Source organism: Dermacentor silvarum, chromosome 4 (assembly GCF_013339745.2).
Source record: "Dermacentor silvarum isolate Dsil-2018 chromosome 4, BIME_Dsil_1.4, whole genome shotgun sequence".
Taxonomy (NCBI): domain Eukaryota; kingdom Metazoa; phylum Arthropoda; class Arachnida; order Ixodida; family Ixodidae; genus Dermacentor; species Dermacentor silvarum.
The window spans coordinates 224,342,876-224,355,402 of record NC_051157.2 but is presented as its reverse complement, the minus strand read 5'-3'; the positions used below and the strand labels follow the sequence as shown (position 1 = coordinate 224,355,402).

Sequence of the window (12,527 nt, the reverse complement as noted above, 5' to 3'; positions counted from 1 at the left end):
TGATCGAGCCCGATCCGGGTCGAAATTATTGACCGCAATTGGCTCCCTCCACAGCTTGCGCAAATGAGCCAATCGCGATCATGAAGTTAAGCGTTCGTGTTGTACACTTCTCTTGTGCTCGTGTCTGCACGCCTTACAGATTCCGATACAAACGCGACCCCGAAGTTTTTATACCGGTGTCACACGACCACTTTCGATCACGATCAAGCCCGATCCGGGTCGAAATTCTCGACTGCGAATGGCTCCCTCGTGCAGCTTGCGCAAAAGAGCCAATCAAGACCGAGAAATTCGATCCCGATCGGGCTCTACTACGATCGAAAGTGACACCCGTGCAAAACGAGCAACACACACGCGTTATGGGAAGAATACCCACCGGCGTTCGTACCGGGCAGAGCAAAGTCACAACGCAACTGACATTGATCGGCGTATTGTGCACAGGCGGCCGGCTTGGTATAAGTCGGCCTCCTGTCGACAGCGTGAAACGCACCTAGCAACACTTATCCCAGGCCTTGGCTAACCTAACCAGCCGCGGTAGCAACAGCGGGACGGCCACGTGATCCCATCAGCTGTACTCCAAGCAGGGCGTCGCTCACCTTGCAGGCGGAGCCGAGGCCCATCTGCTTTCCGGGTGCGCCGACGAGCCGTGCCACCACTCGCAATCCTCGCAGGGCCATCATTCCCAGTTGGTCGGCACCACACACTACCCGACTGCGGCCACTGCGGCTGCCACGCCACGACTGATAGAGGTGTCTGCTGTGTCTGCGGCGGCGGCGGCGGCGCACAGAACACCAACAAATTTAGAGAAGGGAAACAGAGGGAAACTGTACCTTCCAAAGTGCAAAAGAAATAGTAGTAGTGGGTAGTGGTGCCCACGGTGGTGGTGGCGTTGTGAACTAAACGATGCGACCGAAAGATGGCGCTGGCAGGACATTGCCTGTAGAGTTACTGTATATGCTCCCTACGGGAGCAGAGTTGCGCGTAGGTCCGCCATCTTGCCTGGCAAGCAACCAAACCTATGTGGTGAAGCCAAACTCCGTTTTTGCAGGCGATATGCCCACCGTGTCGTCGGTCGACCATGGGCGCTTTTCCATCGCGTGTGGACCGCCTTTCCGTCTAATCGCAAACAAAGCGCATGGAAACAGCTCACTAGATAAAATAGTCAAGAAGAAAAAAGGCACTGCTGATTTTTAACGCGCGGCGTGAGATGGAGCGCGAATAATATTAGTTGTTTTTTGGACTTGTGCGTTAACTGTGCACCTTCTCGGAACTTTCCGCTTTCCGAGCGGTTGGTGCAGTTGGGAGCAGTCCACCCGGTCAATTAGAGAGGTTTAGCTTGTCGGGTTATCGGGTAAACGCAGGCGGACCGACCGTTGGGGCCTGTTGGCGGAACCGTAAACGTGAGCGGCCTGTATGGTGCTGCCATCTGGTGGCGCAGAGCGCAAACAGACAAAAACTGCTAATACGGCAGTAACCAAGGGTATTTTTACTTCGCTGCTGGCGTAAGTTTTCGGCAGCAACACGATTACGCCACTGCCGAAAATTTACACCAGCAGCGAAGTAGAAATCACTTGGTTACTGCAATATTAGCTGTTTTTGTCTGATTACGGTGGAATTTCGATGGAACTACGATTGAACACCTGTGAGATCTGCTGCGCACGTTGTGTTGTTCCGCAGCTGACACGCACGTAACAGCGAACGCCAAGATCGACCAGATTCGCTTTGAACTTGGCTAGCGTTAACTTGCGTCAATTCAGTTCGCTGCAGCGGCGGCGTCGGGAAATACAAGAAACTGGCCGGAGCATCAGCTTCTCCTCAGTGCACGGTTGCTTGGAACCCACGTGATGGCGTTCGGCCAATGGAGGCACGATCGGCGCTCATAAATCAGACGCGCAACTCTGCTACCTTTGGTAGCATATACAGTAACTCTAATTGCCTGTAAAGCCCCTATATAAAAAAGTAGCGTCACGCTTTGAAGAATGCCGCCGCCTCCTCGCACACCCTGTCCGAGGCCGACGCCGCGTTGGTATTGGCCTAATGGCATCACGTGGACCGCCGAGCCGCCGGACGCTGGCTGCGTTTGTTTACGATCACGCTCCGTCGCCATTTTCGCTTGATAAGCGTCTACCGACTGGCGAGGAGCGCACGTTGGTACCGTTGCTCTTCCTTGTTGTTTAAGTTTGAGAATGCGTTAAACTAAGTTTTGTGGCAAGTGCGACGTCGCTTCAAGGCATTTTCCATAACCATGGCTTGCTGCGCCTTTGGATGCCAAAATACTTCTAGCAAAGGCAAGCGACTCTTCTCGATACCGTCCGGTAAGCGCGACGGGTTAAGAAGAAAGACGTGGATTCATCGAATTGGCAGGCAGAACTTCAGACCAACACCCTCCACACGACTATGCGAGGTAAGTTGCGAGTACGTGTACTTTGGTGTATTTGGACGTGTATTCGGCGCGCTTAATCGTTTTGTACGCCTACGGGCTTGCATGCGCGGGCACGCGAGCCTTCGCGCGTGCTTAGAAGATTGGCAAGCGCGCATGTTGACGGCTTTGTATCTTGTAGTGCCCTATCGAACCTTCAGAGCAGCGGTTGTTTGTGCCCTCTGCCAGCCTTTTTGCGTCATAACTGATACGCGTCGCGAATTCACATGGTACGGACGGTGCGGATTATTTAGGTTACCGAGGGCTTGCTGGAGGCCAAGATGTTGACATTCGATCACAAACTTATTATTTACACCAATTCGCAACAAGATCTTGCCACACGCGCTTGACAAATGTTACGTACCTAATTGTAGCGCACGCGATACATTCGGAGTCGTCATGGTACGGCGTTGGCGCTCGTTTAGGTACTTAAAAGAAGTTTTCAAAACAGGAATAAACGAAAACCTGCCGTCACTGAATTTATATAACCCTCCTTACTGAAATTCTATGCTGTACACGAAGTTAGTCGAAGCTAGAAAGCAAACGCAAACGCTCAAACGCACCGCCTTGCTAAGCGCGCATTCACTCTGCGAAAGGCCGTCCGCTACGCTCGAGCGGTGTAGGCGGCGCCACGGTCGAGGAGCGAGCGCGAAAGAGAGGAGAATCGAGGAGGAGGGAAGGTGGAGGAGGAGAGTGTCGCTACTTTTTTATATAGGGGCTTTAATTGCCTGTAAAACCCCTATATTTATAAAAGTAGCGCCATTCATAGATCTTGCCGCCACCGCGCTCACCCCGGCGCTTCCTCCTTGCCCTCTCTTAGGCTGTGTTCCAATACTCGCCTAAGACGGCAAAGTAGACGACTATAAAGTTTGAAACTTACGGCTAAGTAGACAGCGGCCATCTTGAGTCTCGTTCCAATTCTCACGAAGGCGTCAAAGTAGACAGCTTCGCGAAGACAGCATCGAAGTCAGAAACTACAGTGGCTAGAATAGGGAAGTGTGATTACCGCCCGGCGGCTCCTATGGCAACCACCGTCGCCGCTTGTGATGCATCCGCCAGAGGGCGCTCGCACTCGTTTATACGTCAAGCTGCGCGCCCGATACGAATTGGTCCGCGAGTTTCTCCCGCTTTCTGTTGGAAATTCTCGTGCGAAGTAATGTTTCGTGCGGTGCCGACAAGTGCTCAGGGTTGAGCCGCCGTCAAAGTCGCTGTTTTGTGCCTGTCTGCACGACTGGTTACAAATCGTGCAAAAAGAAGTCGCTCTTCGGGGTACCGTTAGACGAGGAGACGTACCGAAAGTGGCAGCGCAACATACCTCGGGTGGACAAGCCACTCGAACGAAATGCCAATTTAAACGAACTGAATTTCGATCCGCAGTTTGTGTCGCGTCACTTTGAACACATCATCAGTGGTGAGCTGGTGCGCCTGGAAAGGAACAGGCCATTGCTACAGCCGGATGCGATACTGACGATCTTTCCAAACGTCCCCAAGTACATCTCCAAGCCAGTGCCTAAGAAAAGTAATCCGAAAGAAACGTTGGACCCACAGTTTGCACCTCCACAAAAAAGAAATAGCGAATCGACGTGGCCTCACCCGACACATCGGATGAAGCACCCACTCTTGCCGCCAACTCTGGATTACCAAAATGTGATCGTGCCTTCTAATCAGTGGGGTAAGCACGTTTTTTTCTGAAACTTCCCTTTTTGTCGCATATAGCGTCTGCATACTGGGGCCAATCATGAGCTTGCTTCACGCCCAAAAGCTTGTGCTGTTTCGTTGCGGGGACAGCATGATCGAACACTAAGTGTTTGTACGTGGTGTCGAGCTCTCACTTGATGAGCACTGCGATCCTCCATCCCTCCTAGAGGCTGTTGACAGCATGCAGCTCTGTTCCGACGCTGCGCGGTCGGTGGAGTTCCCTCTTGCGCGCAGCTCCAAAATGACAAGCTGGTATGAAAGCCTCTACCCCACGAAGTGCAAGGGGCTTGTAAGTGGCCCTGAGAAGTGCTGCATCGCCTCCAAGTACCTCAGAAGGCTATTGCTCAACCAGAGGTGTCGACCTAGGCAGCTAAAGCGTAAGGAAAATTACGCCAGAAAGCTATAGGCAAGGACCCAAGCTACGGCGCGCCGCCTAAGAGCCAAAGCGAAAAGCTTGGACGAGGCTCTCGCGCAGCAAAAACAGGCAAATCACGCGATTGAAGAAAGTGCACTGAAGAAGAAGATCGAGAAGCTCCCACCCAAACAGAAGACAGCAATCATGCAGTGCTTTGAAGCTGCAAAAATGATAAATAATTGCACCATATTTTGCTTATAACGTACCAGTTTTCAAGAAATCTTGCAAACGTGAAAATATTGAGCGAGCCAAGGCAACTTTTATGCAACATAATCATCGGTGCATGCCAATTAAGGGCAGTTACATATATTTAAGTGAAATCCGATTGCATCTTTCTTTAACGAACAACTCGGACTCAATTCATCTTTGCAAGCAAGAACAGTTGTTTTCGTTCAAGCGTGCGTTTATAGACAGTAATTTGGCGCGTAAAATAAGACCGCAGTGAAGCAAAACTCGAGGCGTGTCCGCGCGGCCTCCGAGGTAAACATGCCAAGATGGCCTAGATCTCGCAAGCAAACGACATGTTGTACGCGAATTTATAGGGCGCATATGTCGCTATATAGTTGCTGCGATCTTCGCGAACACGAGTGGCTGAGCAAGATGTGCCATTTGAGGTAAAGAAAAGGAAATTCGCATCGCGAATCGGGGCGCTTATCCGGCTAGTCGATCGTCGGGCCTGGTCGGGGGACGTGAATACAAGCGTCAGCGCCGCCTTGCGGCTGCATCTGAAACGCGCACGCGAGCGGCGGGGCCTTCGTCACACTTCCCTATTCTAACCACTGTACAGAAACGATGCAGGCTACTTTCCTGTCCAAACAAGATGGCGGCTGAGCAGGATGCTTGGAAAGCCGACAGGAAGGTCGTCTGCGCACAAGAAAACGTAGACGTGCTCTTCTGCGCCCTTAATGTAAGTCACGTCGTGTTTTTCATAGGTTCGCAGGCGCAAGGACTTAAACTACAGAAATAATGTGTTTTTCTGAACGTTTTCTTGTCGCCGCGAGGTGGCGTCTCGTCGCAGACGCGTCTTCCATACGTCAGCCAGGCGGTTCGAAACGCGTTCCATTACATGGCCTCGAAGCTGTCTTGGATGTCTCCTTAGCTGTCTACGTAGACAGTCTCTGATGCTGGCCAGAATTGGAACACACCCGTAGCCGCCTCCTGTCGCCCCAGCCTCCTCCGCTCCCCCATTGGCCAATCCGTGTCACGTGGAAGTTCGCGTCGCGCTTTTGCATATTTTTTTCTTTCCAGCGCGCTCCGACTGCCATTCTCGGGCCTGTGCGACGAAAGTGCTGTATGCACAAACGGATCAAACGTGTTAGGGACAAGAACTTCGTTGTGATGGCATGCTGCTGCGCCTTAAGTTGCCGCAACCGACAAGGCGAGGGCAAAAGGCTTTTTTTGTTTACCATCCGGCGTGCTGTGTTGTGTTGTGTCGTGCTCCGTCGTGCTCCGCGTTTTCGAGCCATGAGTGATTGTGTGTGATTTGGCGGCGATGTGATGCGATGTGGTGAGGCCCTCATCATCATTCGAGCCCTTTGGTGTGCCGGATACGTGTTTCCACACGACGCTGGACAGAATGGGTCTCCGAGACGCTAAGCCTAACAAGCCGATCCCGGGGTCACGCACCACACAGATCGAGAACGCTGCGGTTTCTCGTTTCCGATAAGAGGTGGCGCTAGCTACTCGATCGAGGCCTTGCTATTTGAGGCTCGAGCCGGTTGCCTAAGAACGAAAACATATCGGAACAAATATTCGGAATTAGATGAGACGTGTATGCTGCAGTAAAGATCCAGAGACCACTCAGCACATCCTAATGGAATGCGACGGGATCCACCCAGCGAGAACCGTAGGTAACGTGCAACTCCCAGAAGCGCTTGGGTTTAAAGTGGAAGGAAACATAAACAGATCAGCCGTAGAGATCAGCAAGAGACGATTAGAGTACTGGTGGAAAAAAAGTAGGGAAAAGATGGATGCGACCTGATCTCTTAAAATCATAGGCAGCGGTACAAGGTAAATTTTTGAAAAAGAAAAATAATGATAGGTATACAAAAATGCAAGATAAAGAACATGTATAGTATACCTGATTAAATCAAGCAGGCTAGGTGACTATTTGTCGCCGCCCCGTTTCAAAGGGGATGCCAATAAATCATCATCATCATCAGGCGAGCCGCTGTGGACGTGACCATGGTGAAGCGGACAAAACGACAACAAGGTGAAGAACCGCTCGTACAGTGCGACAAATGCAGCAGGTGGCTATACCTCGACGAAGCCGGCTTCACGGGCATACAGCAGGCGGAAGAGGCAAGCCCCTTTATTTGTAAGCTATGTACAACAGTGGAGGACCTACACACCAGGCTGCATGCAGCCGAATCCGAGGTGGCGATACTCCGCGGTCTTGTGGAGAAGCTGCAGGTACAACTCTCGGATATGTGCCACCGATCCCTGCCCTCAGACCAAACAGATAGAGATACCCAGTGCTCACCCAACCGCCCATTACCCCACAGCAATGCCCAACAACATGAACACACCACACATGGCGCTGAAACGGAACGCGAGTTATCGGGGGTCCACGAAGGTGCCGAGCGAATCCACAACAAATGTGAGGAACAAGACCGAATGCCCAGCGGTATCCACAACGCTATACCTGAGGCAAAGGAACCAGCAATAATCACGCCAGTCGAAACGACGCAAGGTAACGGAAAAAAACAAGGATCAGGCGATGAAAAACACTCCAGCCAGGCGAAATCCAACGATCTACACACTCCCCACAACAAACAAAGCCGGCCAAACAAACCCCCACATAACAATGCTCGGGAGGTCCTAGTCTGCGGCGACACTAATGCTTGGCAGGTAGCGAACGCCCTCAAGCACCTGATAAGAGGTAAAGCTAGAGTAAGGGTTCGTGTTGCGAAGGCAGCAACAATCGCCGCTATGCAGCGCCTCCTCCAACGCTACTACGACCGAGCCGAAAACTGCAACCGACTAGTTGTTATTCAGGCTGGACTGAAAGATGCGATTAATGGAACTCAGACAGAGGCCGCTATCCAGGTGTTGCGTGACCTAGTCATCCCGTCCACAAGAGAACTGATCGTCTGCTCAGTGCCAGAAATTGTGTCGGCAGGAAAGGAAATACATGCGCGGACAGTGCTTCTGAATGCTCAGATGCGAGAGCTCTGCAGGGACTCGAGCGCGACCTTTGCCAACCTCTCCAAAACGTTCGAGAAAGCGGAGCGACAACTTGCACACGACGTGCGCTATTCCCCAGAGACTGGACATGAAATCGCGACAATCGTAATGCAATGTGCCAGGTCTTTTTTAGGGGACCTGAAACCTCCGCAAGTGGCGGACAACAGCAAACGTGGAACAGACCGCCAGTCCAAAGGGGACCGGTCCCTAGCGGAAAGGCTGACATTGACCAGGGAAGCCGACCTCCGCCGGAGGGTGAGGAAGACATCACAACCGACAGAACACAGCACCAAGTCACCAAATGCAGTTGCAAAGGCACCATTCACACAAACACGGTGTCCAGCCGAAAGTATGCAGGTACAACTTGGATCGCTGCTTCCGTCGCAGGGGATACTGGAATCGGCACGCGCTGCAACCGCCCAGATACCGTTTCTCCCGAATCATGCAGCCACAACGGCCCAGGAGCCAAGGGTGATGAACCTGCCACCAGCTCCGACGAGGGAACAATTCCACAACCATACACCCCCACTCGCAACAGTTTTCCAATCGTGGCCCACAGCACAAGCGTGGAGCCATCATATGGGTCCTCCAGACATATACAATGCGATCGGAGATATGGTCAGGCACCACCTCAGGCTTGCAAATCTCCAAAACTAAAGGCCTGCCACCGCCGCCGCAGGAAAAACAGGGCAATCGCAAAGGTTGGCTTCCTCAATATGCACGGGGCAAGAAAGCATAGCAAATGGGAGGAGCTATATCAGATGCTCGATGCCGAGGACATGTTGCTGTACGCTGTCGCAGAGACCCATCTACTTGGACTCGAGGAACCACCGGTAGACCTAAAATGGCAATGGGCCGGGTGCAATAGAGCTCAAGGGGCTCGTAAGGGAGGAGGAGTAGGTATCCTATGGCGCAGCGACGCGGGCAACATCTGGACGAAGCTAGAAGGCCCGTGCAATGAACACATGTGGTTGGCGGGCTCTATCTTGGGCATGCCCGTGATCGTGGCGGTGTTATACCTGAGCGTTGATCGAGGGCAAAATGTTAAAAATCAGGACATCATCCAGTGTATCACTGAAGACGTTGGGGTTCCAATAGGGAGGTTCTGGTGATGGGGGACTTTAACGGGCATGTCCAACTTATCGATGGTTACCAAGACCGTAACGGTGGGCTGATGCTGCAGCTAGCCGAAAGGCTCTCCCTTGAAGTTGCCAACCTCCGCCCCGACTGCATAGGCGAAACTACATGGAGTGCTAGAAATAGCCGCTCCTGCATCGACTATGCCCTCACGTCGCCAAACTTGACAGCCCATATGACAAGAGTACACGTGGACGAGAGCGGACAGTTTAGTTTGGGCAGCGACCACAACCGCATCGCCCTGACATTCTCTGCCTCCGCCCATCGAGTCCACCGGACAGATCGTTGCAAGTCAGTCAGACAGTATCTGCCGGCAACGTCCTTTGAGAGAGTGGCGGGTGATTTTGAGAAGAGTGGTATACACATGCGACAAACCACATACGCCGAGTTCATCGATGAGCTGCATCACACTATGCGTCGTTACGAGAAGCGAGTCCACTCCCGCGGTGGCACTAAACGCAAGGCCTGGTAGGACCAGCAGGTGAAAACAGCCCTCGAGGCGCGACGCGCGGCGAATCGCGCACATCGCAACGCGGTGAGGTCTCTCTCGACCGAAGAATGTCACCAGGCGTGGCAGGAATTCTTAAAACGCAAGAAAGACATGCAAAAAATCGTACAGAAGAAGATCACCGAAAGTAACCAGAAGCAATTGCGGACTATTACGGAAGCTGGCCGCAACGGACCACAAAAATTCTGGGCGTACATCTCTTCGCTTGACCGCGAGGCCCCTCGCCCTATTCTCCGCGATGCACCAGGCGAAGAGGTTACAGACTCTGAGGAACATCTCACGGCCTACATGCAACAGCTATACAATAGTTCGATACCAGTACAACAGATCGACTGTGCCTCGTGACAAAGAGCGGGAGAGGGGCAGCACCCCAGCGGATTGTGAGTGGAGGGTGACACGCATTGCGATAGACCGGGCCATAACTCACATTGGGTCCCACAGCGCCAAAGGGCTTGACGAGATTTCCCCTGGTCTCGTGAAACAACTTGGGCAGCGAGCACGAGAAACCATGGCCTCAATTTTCACCGGCATTGTTGCAGGCGACCCTGTTCCTGAAGACTGGCTCCGCGGTAGAGTATGCCTGATACCTAAGAAGGGAGGACGCAGTGCCCAACTACAAGACTATAGGCCACTCACGGTCACCAGTGTGTTCTACCGAATCTTCATGCAGGTCATTAAAAGCTGGATGAACGCGTGGGCGGAGAAGAGCGGGACACTCACGGAGCTGCAAAATGGCTTTCGGCAGAAACGGCAGGTCGAAGACAACCTATTTGTGCTCATGCAGTGCATTGAGATTGCGCGCAAGGAATCGCGAGGTTTACTCGCCTGTTTCCTGGACGTAGCCAAAGCCTACGACAGCGTGCCGCATAACCTCCTCCTATCTCGCATGGATGACCTCGGCATGCCGCCCGTGTGGATCGACCTACTTCGCCGACTCTACACTGGCAACACCATTGAAACCCGCTTTGGGGAGACGCGCGCCCGACCAGTGGAGGTAAAGAGAGGCCTGAAACAGGGCTGTCCCCTCTCCCCATTGCTGTATATGCTATATACAGCGAGTCTTGAGCACGCCCTTCTAAATTTGGACGTGGGGTTCACACTCAACTTCTCGTTTGACAGCACCCCAACAACTTGGACGATTCCTGGCCTTGTTTTTGCGGACGACCTTGTGCTACTGGCCGAAAATGAAGCCTAACTGCAGCAGCTGGTTGAAACATCAGCCAAACACCTTGGCACCTTGGGCCTAGCCTTCAATTCGAGGAAGTCGGCGGTAGTACAGTTCTCTGGGGACCGGGAAAATCCGACTATGGTGCTCCCAGATGGCGAGAGGCTCCCGGCAGCGGAAGAGTACCGCTATCTTGGTGTAGTGCTTAGTGCCTCAGATGGTGTCAACGCGGAACACGAGGCGCACCTGAGACAATCGGCACAGCGGGCCAGTCGCATACTGCGCCGACAATGCCTGTGGGGCTGTAGCCGATATCTCATGGTGCGCGAGCTGTGGAAGGCAGTGCATGTGCCTGGACTGACCTTCGCGAACTCAACCATATGCCTGACGGCACCAACCCGTGATTGGCTAGAACGTGGGCAGCGAGAGGTAGGCCGCCTGGCCCTGGGCTGCCATGGCCGAGTTGCCGTAGAGTCCATCCAGGGCGATGTCGGCTGGTCCTCCTTCGAGGCTCGAGAGGCCAAGAGCAAAATTGCGTTTGAGTGCCGTCTGCGCAACATGGATGACGGTAGGTGGGCGCGCAGGGTGTTTAGGTACGTCTACCTTAAAGGCATCCAGACACAATGGAGGGCGCGTGTCCAGTTCCTGAGGCGAAAATATGGCCTCTTGAACTATCCGGAAACCGGAGGAGCCAGGTGTGAGACGGCTAAAGGAGTTCAGGACCATGTGTGTGAGACAGAGCGAGAGCTGTGGAAATCGGCTATGGCCTCGAAGACGACGCTCCGCCTGTACTGCGACAACAAGGGGACCATCACACCGGAGCCGATCTACGACAACCTTGGTCGCAGCGCCCTCCTATTCGAGGCGCGTGCGGGCGCACTCCGAACTCTTGACTGCGCCCCCGAGGTGCAGGCCGCTGTGTGCAGGGTATGCGGTAGCGAGCGGGAGACGGCGGAGCATTTGGTCCTTAACTGTGCGAAGTTGTCTCCCACCCCAAAAGAGGGCACCACCATGCCGCAGGCCCTCGGATTTCTCGACGCTGAAGGTGGCCGCTGCTTCGAGGGCGTAGCCACAACTAAAGCTCGCCTAGAGCGGTGGTGGAGAGCGGTAAAACAATCGCGAACGGTGCCGGGTGTGACATAACTCCTGACTATGTGGTATAGACTGTTTTTTCTTTCTTTTTTTTCTGTTTTTTTCTTTTGGCTAGGACACTAATATATTGAGTCCACCCGTTACAAAGGGTTCATTAGCTACAAATCATCATCACCTGTAAAACCCCTATATTTATAAAAGTAGCGCCATTCATAGATCTTGCCGCCACCGCGCTCACCCCGGCGCTTCCTCCTCGCCCTCTCTTAGCCGCCTCCTGTCGCCCCAGCCTCCTCCGCTCCCCCATTGGCCAATCCGTGTCACGTGGAAGTTCGCGTCGCGCTTTTGCATATTTTTTTCTTTCCAGCGCGCTCCGACTGCCATTCTCGGGCCTGTGCGACGAAAGTGCTGTATGCACAAACGGATCAAACGTGTTAGGGACAAGAACTTCGTTGTGATGGCATGCTGCTGCGCCTTAAGTTGCCGCAACCGACAAGGCGAGGGCAAAAGGCTTTTTTTGTTTACCATCCGGCGTGCGCAAACGCTTGCTGCACACTTGATATTTGCGCCGTCTCGCATTGTCGCGTTGCTACTTCCAAAACGGCATTATTAAGACCAGTTACTGACTGACGAAGCAAAATCGCGCCTCAAAAACGTCTCCGCAGGGCGCGATCGAAGTTTTCCTCGGATTTCCTCTGGTAGCGCGTTAGCTGTCGTCTCCCACGGCAGGCCCGACGCAGGCGGCGCCACTGTCGATATCGCGCCGAGCGCGATAGTGGAACGGAGGAGGAGGGAAGTGGATGGCGCTACTTTTATAAATATAGGGGCTTTAATTGCCTGTGGAAGCTAAGGTTGGAAGCTAAGCAGCGAGGGGTAGGTAGACTGGCTCTGGGAGCACACGGAAATACACCAA

General features: G+C 53.2%; 1 protein-coding gene across 4 annotated transcripts in view; it reads right to left on the bottom strand.

Moving 5' to 3' along the window:
- The window catches only part of LOC119451007 (transmembrane protein 53-A), a 222,925-nt gene that overhangs the window by 131,025 nt on the left and 79,373 nt on the right, over positions 1–12,527 (bottom strand). Inside the window, exon 1 of one of the 4 annotated variants that reach the window (XM_037714444.2) lies at positions 594–802. The exons of the other annotated variants lie outside the window; for them this stretch is intronic. Within the exon in view, the coding sequence (XP_037570372.1) occupies positions 594–677 (84 nt within the window). The 5' untranslated portion in view covers positions 678–802. Of the gene's footprint in view, positions 1–593; positions 803–12,527 lie in introns of those variants that run through there. 4 annotated transcript variants of the gene reach the window in all.